The 13,324-nt window shown below is 41.2% G+C and overlaps 1 protein-coding gene across 2 annotated transcripts in view; it reads left to right on the forward strand.

Annotated features, from left to right (window-relative positions):
- Positions 1 to 2,428: 2,428 nt before the first annotated feature.
- The window catches only part of LOC149282344 (arf-GAP with SH3 domain, ANK repeat and PH domain-containing protein 2), a 124,930-nt gene continuing 114,034 nt past the window's right edge, over positions 2,429 to 13,324 (forward strand). Inside the window, exon 1 of one of the 2 annotated variants that reach the window (XM_089498302.1) lies at positions 2,429 to 2,761. In XM_089498302.1, coding sequence (XP_089354428.1) covers positions 2,636 to 2,761 — 126 coding nt within the window. In that variant the 5' untranslated portion in view covers positions 2,429 to 2,635. The remainder of the gene's footprint in view (positions 2,762 to 13,324) is intronic. The other variant, XM_089498304.1, reaches the window with a different exon arrangement.

Raw genomic sequence — 13,324 nt, forward strand, 5'->3', positions numbered from 1 at the left:
TCCAGGAAGGGTTCCACAATACCCTCCATTTTCAGCATGGCTAAGAAGCCTGAATTTACATTTACACAAGTGTCTTCAGCTTTTATTTGGCCGTGTCCTCCGTTTTTATTAACAGGCCTACATTTCAGGTTGCCTTGTCCTCCTTTGAGGTTAAAGAGGTGTGAAACCCAGGCTGACCAGAAGCCCTCCTTTTCCATCATGTCAACTTTCTGCCCAGGAGGAATTCCACAAAATCCTCCATTTTGATTCATGAAGAAGACTGAATTGATATTTCCGTGGGGGTGTTTAACTTTTTCTTAATAAACTTTATTTATTTCAAAATTAAAAATAAATATGCAGATACAATCATATTTTACATCTTGGTTTCTGTACATATACAATAAGCAAACTTAAAATTCTCATTCTGCGACAGCAGCAGCTTATTCTTTGCATCTTAACAGCACAAAAAAAAAAAGTAATTTTCTTATTATAGACATTTTGTTTTTGTTCTTTCACTTCTAAACCACCATTGATTCTTTTATTTTCCTTCCTTTGGGCAGAGAATTTGTCTTTCTGTTGCCCAGTCTTCTTCTTTTTGGATTTTCCTTATATCTTTTCGTATTTTCCCTTTTTATAAACTCCTTTTTCTTCTTTTATTGTTGGTATTCTTTCTTTCACTTTCTCTTACTTTTTCATTCTAATCACTACCTTGTTCCACATTTTATTGTTCCTAATGATTGGGCAGGCTATAAATAAATCATTTATTATTATCATTATTATTATTTCTTTTTCTATTTTTCTTTCCCAATAGTTCGTTACTACTTCCCAATCATCTTCTACTGTCATATTTTTCTCTTGTAGTCTTCCTGATATTAGATCAGCATCCCTCATGTCTAACAATTTTCTTAACCAATACTCTATTGTGGGGATTTGTGAACTCTTCCAACTTTGTTGATATTTCCGTGGGGGTGTTTAACTTTTATTGGGTCACGTCCTCCATTTTGTCTCGGAGGCTGTACATTTCGCAAAGTCGTGTCCTCCTTGGCGGTTATGAGGGCAACTGGTCACTTGGACCACAAGCCGCCACCATCTTCTCCCTTTGGAGACAAGGGACCCTGACAGGGCTCCCAGGCCTTGCCTTGGCCTACAGGAGCCATCTTCCTTCCCTCAGCCTCCATCTGTGGCCTTCTCCTCCTCCATGGCCGCCTTTTGGTCGAAGGGGCTGGGAGTGTGAGGGGAAAAGGGAGCCAAGAAGGTTGGACTGGCCTGCCATGTTTTCCCTTCTTCCTCCCCTCAGGCCTTTGTGTGTGTGGTGGCCACATCTCCTCACCACAAAGGAGGACAAGGCACCACAACATGTAGTAACTGGGCCTCCTTCAAGGAAAAGGGAGGACAGGGCCAAACAAAAGCTGACAACGGTTAATGTACGACATGCTAAAAATGGAGGGCTTTGTGGAACCCTTCCTGGGCAGAAAGCTGAAATGGAGGACAGGTCATGGTTGTCGTGTTGTGGGCAGATGTCCTTATCACAAAGGAGGGCAAGGCACCACAACATGTAGGGCCTTCAAGAAAATGGGAGGACATGACCAAATTAAAGCTCAAAACACGCCTATAAAAATAAACCCATGATTCTTAGCCATACTCAAAATGGAGGACAGTTTGTAATCTCTCCTCCTGGAATGGAGGACATGTCCTGGGGAAAGGAGGACCTCTGGCTACCTTGTCATGGGCAAGGTGACCAGCTGTCTCATCACAATGGATAAGGCACCACAACTTGTAGGACATTCAAGAAAAGGGAGGACATGACCAAATAAAAGCTCAAAACACTCCTATGGGGAAAACAATCCATGCTTCTAAGTCATGCTCAAAATGGAGGACACTTTGTAATCTCTCCTCCTGGACAGGAAGGCTGGCATGGAGGACGTGTCCTGGGGAATAGAGGGGCTCTCGCCAGGGTCCTCACCACAAAGGAGGACAACATGTAGGACATTCAAGAAAATAACCAAATAAAAGCCAAAAACATTCCTACAAATTCCAAATAAAAACGACCAAACAAAAGCTCAAAACACTCCCTATCAAATATAGTAAACCCTGGCTTCTTAGTCCTGGCTCAAAATGGAGGACACCTCCTGGGAAAAGGAGGACCTTTGTTGTGAGCAGGGTGACCAGATGGGTCCTCACCACAAATATACTACTATCAAATATAATAAAGCCAGGCTTCTTAGCCATGCTCAAAATGGAGGACACTGAATCCCTCTCTTCCTGGACAAGGAGCCTGAAAATGGAGGACGCGTCCTGGGGGAAAAAGGAGGGCGCCTGGTCACTCTAGGGGCGTGTTGTCTGCGGAAACTAGGGCATTTCCTGGTGTGTGTCTCCTAATAGTAGTAGTAGTAACAACAACAACTCCCCCACAACCCTTTGCAATATCTGTCTGCTGCTGAGCTGAGGCTGGGGGCGAGGTTTCCCTGCTTCTCCCTCCTTCCGTGGCTGGCTGGCTTCCCTGCTTCCCAGCCCCTTCCCTCCTCCTCCTCCTCCTCCTTGGCTGGAGCCGCCCCGCTCTCCTCTCCTCTCTCTCTCTCTCTCCCTTCTTCTTCCTTCTTTCCCTCCCTTTCTCCTTCTCTCCTTCCTTCCTTCCTTGCTTGTGTCCCTCCCCGCCATGCCGGACCAGATCTCCGTGTCGGAATTCGTGAGCGAGACCAATGAGGATTACAAGGCGCCCACCGCCTCCAACTTCACCACCCGCATGGCCCAGTGCAGGAACACCGTCGCCGCCATCGAGGAGGTGGGTCACAGTTACACACAGGCACCGGCCTCCTCCTCCTCCATTGCTCCAAGGAGGAGCCCCCTCGCCCTCTCTCTCGCTTTCCATAGGGTAGAACCCCCTCTGGCTCTGTGTGCATATGAGATTGTGGTGGGTGGGTGTGTTTTGTGTGTGTGTATCTAGCTGTATCTCACACATGCATATCAGATTGTGGTGTGTCTCTGTCTATCAATCTGTCTGTCTGTCTCTCATATATACATGTGAGATTGTGGGGTGTGTTTTTGTGTGTGTGTATATCTATCTAGATCTCACATATGCATCTGAAATTGTAGTGTGTGTGTGTGTGTATCACATATGGATGTGAGATTGTGGGGTGTGTGTTTTGTATGTGTATCTAGATCTCACATATGCATATCAGATTGTGTGGGGGGGGTGTATCACATATGCATGTGAGATTGTGTGGTGTGTTTTGTGTGTGTGAGTGTGTATCTAGACTTCACATATGCATATCAGATTGTGGTGTGTGTATGTGTGCATCTGTCTGTCTGTCTGTCTCTCACATGTGCATGTGAGATTGTGGAGGGTGGGTATGTTTAGTGTGTCTGTGTCACATATGCATGTGAGATTGTGGGGTGTGTGTTTTGTGTGTGTATATATCTAGCTCTCACATATACATATGAGATTGTGGGGTGTGTGTGTCTATCTACCTATCTTTCTGTATCTCACATATGCATATGAGATTGTGGTGAGTGTATGTGTGCATCTATCTATCTGTCTCTCACAGAGACAAACAAATAGTGGGTTGGTGTTTTTTTGTGTGTGTATGTGTATCATATATGCATGTGAGATTGTGGTGTGTGTGTGTATCTATATAGATCTCACATCTGCATATGAAATTGCAGTGTGTGTTTGTGTGTGTGTGTGTCTATATCTCACAGATGTATATGAGATTTTGTTTTGTGTGAGTGTGTCACACATGCATGTGAGACTGTGGTGTGGGTGCTTTGTGTGTGTGTGTATATATATATATCTAGATCTCACATATGCATGTGAGATTGTGGGGTGTGTTTGTGTGTGTATGTGTATTTATCTAGCTCACATATGCATATGAGATTGTGGTGGGTAGGTGTGTTTTGTGAATGTGTGTGTGTATCACATATGCATGTGAGATAGTGAGTTGTGTGTGTATATATATATATATATATATATAGTATGCACATGAGACTGGAGGTACATATGCACATATATCACATATGCACATGAGATTGTGGTCTCTGCATTTTGTCTGTGTGTGTGTATAAAATATGCACATGAGATTGTGATCTGTGTGTGGGATATATATATATATATATATATATACACACAAATCTTGCATATGTACATGAGATTGTGCTCTGTGCATTTTCTGTATGTGTATAGAATATGTACATGAGATTGTGGGGTGTTTGTATATGTATGTGTATGTTTATATGTGTGCGTATATATGTAAATATATTTATGTATTTATATATATATATATATATATATATATGTATACACACACGCTCACACACAGCACAATCTCATGTAAATGTGATACATATACATATATACACACACACTCTCATGTATATTTGTGATATACATATACGTGATATATATATATACACACACACACACATCCCACAATCTCATGTGCATATGTGATATATACACACACACATATACATGCACACACACACATACACACACAATCTCATGCATGTAATTATGACATATACACACACACAAGACTGTGGTTTGTGTGTGTATGGGTATATATGTATATGTATCACATTTACATGCGATTGTGCTATGTATGTGAGCCTGTGTGTATCACATGCACATGAGTTTGTGGGGTGTGTTTGTGTGTACCTGTCTGTCTGTCTATCATATGCGCATCAGATTGTGGTGTGCTTTCCCTCCTCTTGGAAAGTGGGAGGCTTGACTGGAAGAGGGGGAAATGGAGCCACCCGGCCATTCCCTTTCTTCTCCTGCTCAGACTGGCACAAAAGGGGGTTTCTGTGCCCAGCCTCCTTCATGCCTCCTCCATCCAGAGACTGTGCTCCTGCTTGGCAGAAGGAGCCTGAGCTCTTGAAGGCTGCACCTCTTTCTCCTGCGTCTTCCCCTTTGCCCGCCTTTTTCTACTTATTGATTATTATTTGTTTGTTTGGCTTGGGATTTCTCCCAGCAGCGCCTCTTAACTCATCCGGAATTAATAAGAATAAGGCTCTCCTGTCACAAAGGGTTTGGCATCTCTCAAGGGGTCTCTCTCAAGGCCTGGCTGATCTTCCCCCCATTTTGTCTCATAATGGGCCCACCTGTATTGGGCACATCAAGACCATTTGGTCCTGCTTCCCTCCCCTCATTTAGCACACAGATAGTGTAGATCCCTCAGGAGAGCCAGTAGATCCCTAGTTCTATAGCTGTGGTGACTTTTTGTTGGAGAGTTGACCAAAAACTGGATGGTGTGTGTCTGTGTCGCTGAGTGTGTTATGTATAATGAATGATCTGCTAATATTTTTCTTTTCTCTAGTATTTTGTCTGTTAGGTATGTACAGCACGATGCTGGGAGCTGATTTTAGTAGTCATTGTGCAGACAAACCTAAAAGCACTTTTACACAGGAATAAGTGCCACTTCATTCAGAGGGTTTTTCTTCCATGAACTGTACCATTCAGCGCTTTGGTTACTAGTGAATAATTGCACTAAATGTAGCAAGGCTTAAGTATACATAGGCTCTGGCTGTATTCTCTGTAGATATGTGTCTCCAAAACAAAAAACGTGTATGCTGGAGCCCCATTACAAATAATGGGGCTCATGCTCACAGGCACACTGTATATCAACTTTGTTTCATGTGCAAAATTAGTCAAAATATTGTATATAAAATTGCCTTATGTATGTATAAGGTTATAGTAAACATAAATGAATTTAATGTTTAGTTTCCCTATGCATCCTTATCTTAAGCCCATGATCTTGGATGAGTATGTATGCAGATCTCTGTTCTTTCTAGGAAGCGAAAAGCATCTCTTTCCCAAAACAAAGGACTTAACAATCCTGGCCACTACTACTGGGCTTGTTTTGGGAGTGCATCTGCTCCCATGCAGTTTCTTTTGTACTGACACCACAGAATCCTTTCCCCCCCTCCATGTCCTTATTAAGTTGTGTGGCAGACCCTTGGCCCCTGAGTGTTTTAAGTCTTCCTCTCAGACAAAAGAAGTGAAAGGTGCACATTTCCCAGGATGAACAGAACTTTTAATGGCGAAGGGATTTAGCACTAGATTAGGTTCAACCTTTTTGTTCAACCCTTCTGTGCCCCTCATGGGCTTTGCTGTTGCATGCAAGATTTTAAACACTGCTTTGGGATCCTTCATGTGCCTTCTTTGGGATTTACAATTGCAGAAGAAAAAAGTATGCGATAACTGAACTATTTCATTGAACACTGGTTTCAGAACTACTTCCTTAATGAAAAGGGAACTATTGCTTGTATCAATACAATTCTCTCTCACTCCCCATTCTTCCACCAGTAGCATAATGTGTCCAAACATGGTTTGGCTGTATGTAATTGACATAAATGACAACATTACTTTCAATTTTTAAAAATGTAAACAACAACCTCTGTGAGTCTGCTTCATAACTGTGTCCATTTACATTGTAAAACATATAATTTATATTATTAACATTCTAGATGCTACATATCCATCTATTATTGTAAAGCGGTGTCTTTCAGATTGCTTTGTTATGGTGGATTCAGATGTCTCAGTCTGTTCATTACTTAACAAAGAAACCAGACCAACAACCACCAAAAGCTGTTGAGTCCAAACTAGCTTGTCCAGATTTGCAGAATTACTGTTTTGCTATTGGAGTATTTTCTCTCCTGCACACAAATTAGCTCTTGGATTACTGTTTTCTAATGAGCCTTTTTTCTAAAGGAAGAAAATAAATCAATTGATAGGGTTTTATTTTTAGTGGCAAAGAAGTTAGCTGAAAATGAGGCCTGGAGTGTACGGTTCTTTAGAAAAGCTGATATTTGTAAAGGGAGTGTCGCCTTCAGGGAGTATGTGCTGTTGAAACTGTGGGATTTACTCTTGAGTAAACGTGTATGTTTCTGCTGCTACAATGGCATAACAATATAGGATTTTCCAGGATGCCTGCCTTCTTCCAACCCCCTCAAAAGTTCTCCCCTCCTCTTTCTTCAAGGTTATTGAGATGGAAGTGAATTGCCATCTGAAGAGGGAAATCATGGAGGGAACCGGTGTGGCCTATATAATCCATGCTCTTTGCCTAGTCTCAGTTTAACACGGATAAGAGTTTTGATGTTTGCAGCTGTAGATGTTTCATGGGAACTTTGAATGGCACGGCCTGAAAGAAATCCAAAGCTATTAATTTCCAACCTTCTACCCTTAAACAGACCCTTCTTACACCAGCACCATAAATAACACCCTTTAAGTGGCTTACCAATACAGTATTAACTTTTACTTTGACACTTTCTGAGAGTGACTGAACTTTCTTATTAATTTGAGAGGGGAGGGAGAATTCCCAAGCCAATGTTGCTTGCTTTTGGAGAATATTAATCTGTCATTCTGCCTGTCTTTCTGTTTCATAGATGTGCCACAGTTCAGAGTGCACATTTTAGAACAATGTCCAGAATTCAAAATACTTACCCATTGACATTACTGGTTCTACATTAATTTTAACATGAATACCTACCTACCTATCTTGCTAAAGGTTTGTCCTTCATGGCTTGAGCTGTAAAATCTGTTAAGGACAAGAGGCAAAGAAAGAGCGCATTCAGATTGTCACTTTGTAGCTTAGCATCATGAGATTTCTTTTCTTTTTTTAAAATTTCATGAGTCAGACACCAGAACATCCTGATTTGTGAATGAGCATCATTCACAGTTCTGGTGTGGTGATAAATAGGAATTTTCAAGTGTGGAGGGATTGCACTTGAAAGGATGCTTGAAGCTTGCTGCTATATAGGCTGGGTGAACAGGGTATTCAAACAAATAGGAATTAAACATGCCTGATTCTGGATTTATTTGTCTGTCAGTTGTTTGTTTTAAATCACGTCTAAGGGTTGCAAGGTGGTTCCAAAGCATTACAACAAGTATGCTTTATCTCCACCATTTTCTTACATTTTTGATAGTCAATAAAAATGTTTGCTGGAGAAATGGTTAATTGCCATGTATCCTGGACAATCTATTGCATCATGCTGTGTAGTGGAGGAGGATGCTAATAAAACTAATATTGCTTTGCCAAGAATTATTCACCAAGGAGGGATAGAATTATACAAAGCTGCATTAATTAAGGCTGTGTTGGCAATATCCTTGTTCATCTACTAATATTAATTTCTTTGACAAAGTTGGCAAAACATCAGCAGTCCCGAATTGGTCATACTGAGATTCTGAAATGGCTTAATTAAACTAAGAGCTTTCCCCTCTCCATTACAAGTGCCCAAATAGCTATTGCTTTCAATCCAAAATCCAGTTGTTAGTTCTAACTAAAGAAGATCCACTGAATAGCTGAGAACTGGGTAAGTCAACAGTTATGTAATTGCATTGAACTTACTCTAGTTTCCATTAACAGTTGAACTGAAACCAATGTGTAAATCTTTGGCGTTTGTCCTGTAGCATTGTTATTATATGTTTACAGTGCTAACTATATTTAGTAGCCTTCCTAGTTTTAAAAGTCGTCAGATGATGCTACAGTCAGAAATAAGTCATCAGTTACCTAATTACTGAATGAAAACATTTCGATATATACTATCTTGGCCTGATCTGACCTCTTTTCCTGAAATGTGGGCAGACTATAGTAGTGGGAGAGAAACAGACAGGTGACTGGAGGAAGGAACTGGTTTGTGTGATTAACTGCAGAACACTTTATGGCTAAACAAACAAATCATGGCTAAAATAAACCATGATTAGCATGATGTGTGACCTCTCGTGAGATAACTCTCATATAGGTATGTTCTATAATGGTAATGTAGTTTGTTAGAAAAGATTAATACTTGTAAACTTACTATTTCTTTGGGTTCCATTTGATAAGAGAAAACCTAGAAATACAGAGTATGTCAGTGAGGCAGAACAAATCTTGTTGCTTTGAACTTGTGCATAGCTGTTTCGTAATATTCCCTAGCTGATGAGTTGTTAAGTGTACTTGTAGAACGAATACACATAAAGTAAATAGGGATCTCATTTAGCTGTTTCTTGTTGTTGTTGTTGTTGTTAACTGCCTTCCAGTCGAGCAGACCATGGCGACCCAGCTGATGAGACCTCTCCAAGACCCTCTGTTCTCCACTGCTCTGCTCAACCCCTGCAAACTCAAACTCATGAGCCCTTTAATAAAGTCCATCTATCTTGCATGCAGCCTTCCTCTCTTTCTACTTCCCTCTACCTTTCCTGGCATTGCTGTTTTTTCCAATGATTCGTGCTTTCTCATGACGTGTCCAAAGTACGACAACCTGAGTTTTGTCATCTTGGCTTCTAGGGAGATTTCTGGCTTGATCTGCTCCAGGACCCATTTGTTTGTCTTTTTGTCTCTCCATGGAATCCTTAGCACTCTTCTCCAGCACCACATTTCGAATGAGGTGATTTCCCCCCATCCGCCTCCTTAACTGTCCAGCTGTCAGATCCATGCATAGCAATAGGGAATACAATGGCTTGTATGATTCTAACTTTTTTGCTCAGTTGTATGTCCTTGCATTTTAGGATCTTCTCTAGTTCTTTCATAGCTGTCCTTCCCATTCTTAATCTTCTTCTGACTTTCTGGCTGCAGTCCCTATTTCTATCAATGTTTGATCCCACATATGAAAATTCTTTTTCTATTTCTATTTCTTCGTTGTCTAATTCAAATTTGTGTAGGTTCTCTGTGGTCATTATTTTTGTTTTCTTTTAGATCTTATTTGATTCAGTCTGCTGTGCCAAAAGAGGTTCCTCTTTACTGAACACTCCTCCCTGATAAACACCATAAAATCTACAGTAGCAAAGTGTAAGGATGGAGGTGTGTTACAGCACCAATTCAGTTCAAAAACCACATTTAGTTCCTTGGTTCAGGCAAGTAGAGTGAACAGTGAATTTGACCTGGAGGAGAGTCATTCTTGATCCTAGATGCGCTGATCAGTTAAGACTAAACACAAAGGAAAAACCTGTTTGTCAGGCTTTTTGAAGAGAGAGACAGAGAGATTCTTAGCATTGGTCAATCCTATTAGTCATCCTGGGGCCATTTACATTATTACATTTCCCCCCTTAGCATCCTGAAGCCTATGTCTTAGGGTGTGTGCAAATGAAAGCAATTAGGTTGGTTTATTGCAATATTTCCCCCTTTACCACCTCTGTACAGTGTTGGCATGTAGATGTTTACACTTTTTTAAAATAAAAAAGTGCTTAATGCCATTTATTATTGTGTTTTGCTCTTTAGATGTGGCCATTTAATAATGCCATTTAGTATTGTGTTTTGCTCTTTGAAAAAATTCCAGCCCCCCCCCCCCCCCTAAATTTCCAACAGGATCTTCACATCTCTAAGCCCTTGGACAGAACCCATGGTGTACAAGCTGCCTTATATCCTTTATGTGCTGTACATGGCTTTTTGGTACACAGTTAGTCCACATTTAGAGCAGTTTATGCAGGACTACAAAAGTATGAATCCAAGGACTGGTAGTGTACAGATACAGTTATTCCACATTTAAAGCAGTTTATGCAGACACACAGTTAGTCCACATTTAGAGCAGTTTATGCAGACACACAGTCCACATTTAGAGCAGTTTATGCAGACACAGTTAGTCCACATTTAGAGCAGTTTATGCTGGACTACAAAGCTATGAATCCAAGAACTGGTAGTGTACAGACACAGATACTCCACATTTAAAACAGTTTATGCAGGCACACAGTCCACATTTAGAGCAGTTTTTGCAGGATTACAAAAGTATGAATCCAAGGAACGGTAGTATACAGATACACAACCAGCTTAGCCCAAGCTGAAACATCTGGAAGCCAGAACAAGGTCAGCTTCTTGCCTGCAGCTGTGCACCTAGAAAATTACAAAGTAAAGTCTACCTAGTCCAGTGTGCTGTTCTCCACAACCGGATGCCTATAGGAAGCCCACCGTAGGGCAGGAGGGTGGTCGCTCCCTCCAGCTCACATTCCCAGCAGCCAATATTCAGAGACATACAGTATCTGATATTGGAGGTAACTATGACTATCATTTTGATTTTGAGGTGTGTATTTCAAGACAAAACCTCATGGGCCCAGCTTGTATGACACTATAAGCCAGGAGACCATTGGCTTATTGTTGAGCAACATTGTGCTAAATCTTTGCTGGCAGACTGTTCTCACTGTGAGCAGGAGCAGCTAAATAACAACAACAATATTTCTTATCTGCTTCTCCCCATGGATCAAGTAAAAACAAGGATCAAGGGTCTTTTTCTCCCCAGATGCTTTGGGCTTCAGCTCCCTTACCATTCGTGATTCTACTGATGGTAACTGAGGTCAAAAACATCGAAAGGGTCAAAGGTTCTCCGTTCAGAGCTAAACAAGTCACAAACTTTTTGTGTCTTCATTTACCCTGATGTTTGAACAAAGCCTTCTGTCTTCTCTCTTTACAGCTATTTGTTTGTTTGCTTCTTTGTTTATGTGTTTATTCTTTTTAAAATGTTTATTCTACCTTTCTCCCAATATGAGACACAAGGAGGCTTTACAGCTTAAACAGTATATAATACAAAAGGATTTTTTTTAAAAAAATTAGACAATCTTGTGAAAAATTAATTTAAAAACATTTAAAAATGTTTACAACATGATAAAAATAGAAGTACAGCATGCCCCATTAAAACTCTTCTCACAGCCAACCCAAAATTGAAACATATTTGCGAGCTGACAGCTGCTGCCACATTGCAGAATTAATGCTGTTTGATACTGCTTTAAGTGACATGGTTCCATCCTATGGAATTCTGGGATTTGTAGTTCATTGTGGCACAAGAGCTCTCTGACAGAGAAGGCGAATTGTCTCTTGTCTCACAAAACTACACATCTCAGAATTCCATAGAACGGAGCCATGACACGTAAAGCGGTATCAAGTGGCATTAATTCTACAGTGCAGATGCATCCAAAAAGAGAGCAGAGAAAGGGCTAGTGGAACCTCCTGTGGGAGGGAATTCCATAGATTGGGGGCTGAAACCAAGAAGGCTCTTCCTCAGAAACACTTGTGAGGACTGAGAGAAAACACTTCCCTGAGATCTTAAAAGTCATACCTAGAGTTCATTTAAGGAGGTATGTCTTTAGAGATCATGATCAACCCTTTGAATTATGCCTGGAAATGGACTAGTAGTCAATGGAAATGCTTCAAAAAGGGAATTATATGGGCCCGAACAGATGGGCCAAAATAAAGCTGCTTTGGGTCACTTTGGAGGCATGCTGTTTAAATGACACACACATCTTAATCCAGAAGCTGCACCAAAGCTGTGCTCCTTAGGATGGGAGCATGGCTTTGGGGCGGCTTCCAGCCTCTTAGGACGCATACAGCATTTAAACAGCATACCTCGAAGCAGCTTTATTTTGACCTGTCTGTTCGGGCCCATATGATTGCTATAACTAGACCTGGTCTGCAGCTTGGCCATGGCCCACTACATTTTTTTAATACAGTCATCCCTCCATATTTGCGGCTTTGATATTTGCGGATTTGATTATTCACGGATTCTATTAATATGTTCTCTCTAGGACTGTCTAGGTCCTCCAGTGCAACTCTATGGTCAACTTTAACTAAAAGTTGCACTGAAAGGCCATTTGTAGCTACTCCAGTGCCATTCTATGGTCAATGTTTGTTGGACATTGACCACAGAGTTGCACTGGAGGACCTAGAGATTCCTAGAGAGGTGTCCTTCAGGTAAAAACAGTGTTTTTGTTATTTGCGGTTTTTCCATATTCACGGGCGTCTTGTTCCCCTAACCCTAGCGAATATTGTGGGACAACTGTAATTTCCAAATGCAATATCATGTTGAAGACATTACAGTAATCCAAACAGGATGCAATCAAGGTATGTGTTACCTCAAAGAGTGGGAGCAGGTTTAACTGTGCAAAATTACCCCTGGCCACCAATGAAACCTGGGCCTCCAGGCTTTAGGGCTGAATTTAGGAATAAATTCAAGCCATGAACCAAAGATTTCAAGGGGGGGTGTAACCCCATCCAGCACAGGCTGGATCTCTGTTTGGTTACCAGGAGCACGTCTTTCTTTTGACTGACCAGGAGCATGCCTGTATTTTATAAATTAAGCTTCAGTTTGCCCTCACCCAGTCCATAATACTAACAGCAAACACCAAAACAGCTTGCTTGGAATTGGATGAAAAGGAGAGAGAGAGAGCTGAGTGTCATCAGCACAGATAAATCACCCATGCCTTTGTCTGTTTGTTGGGAATGAAAAAGAAAGCAGAGTACTGGATCCTGCCAGATTTGAATGTGACAACTAAAAAACCACAAACAGAAGGTCCATTGCTGCTCCTGTAATGCAGTAAGAGCAACTGACCAGCTTCTATCAGTTCAGGACTGCTTGCAAAGACCAGGTTTCTTTAGAAAAATCTTGT

This window comes from Sceloporus occidentalis, unplaced genomic scaffold, assembly GCF_023333645.1.
Source record: "Sceloporus occidentalis isolate IW3139 unplaced genomic scaffold, rSceOcc1.0.p SCAF_118, whole genome shotgun sequence".
Classification (NCBI taxonomy): Eukaryota; Metazoa; Chordata; class Lepidosauria; order Squamata; family Phrynosomatidae; genus Sceloporus; species Sceloporus occidentalis.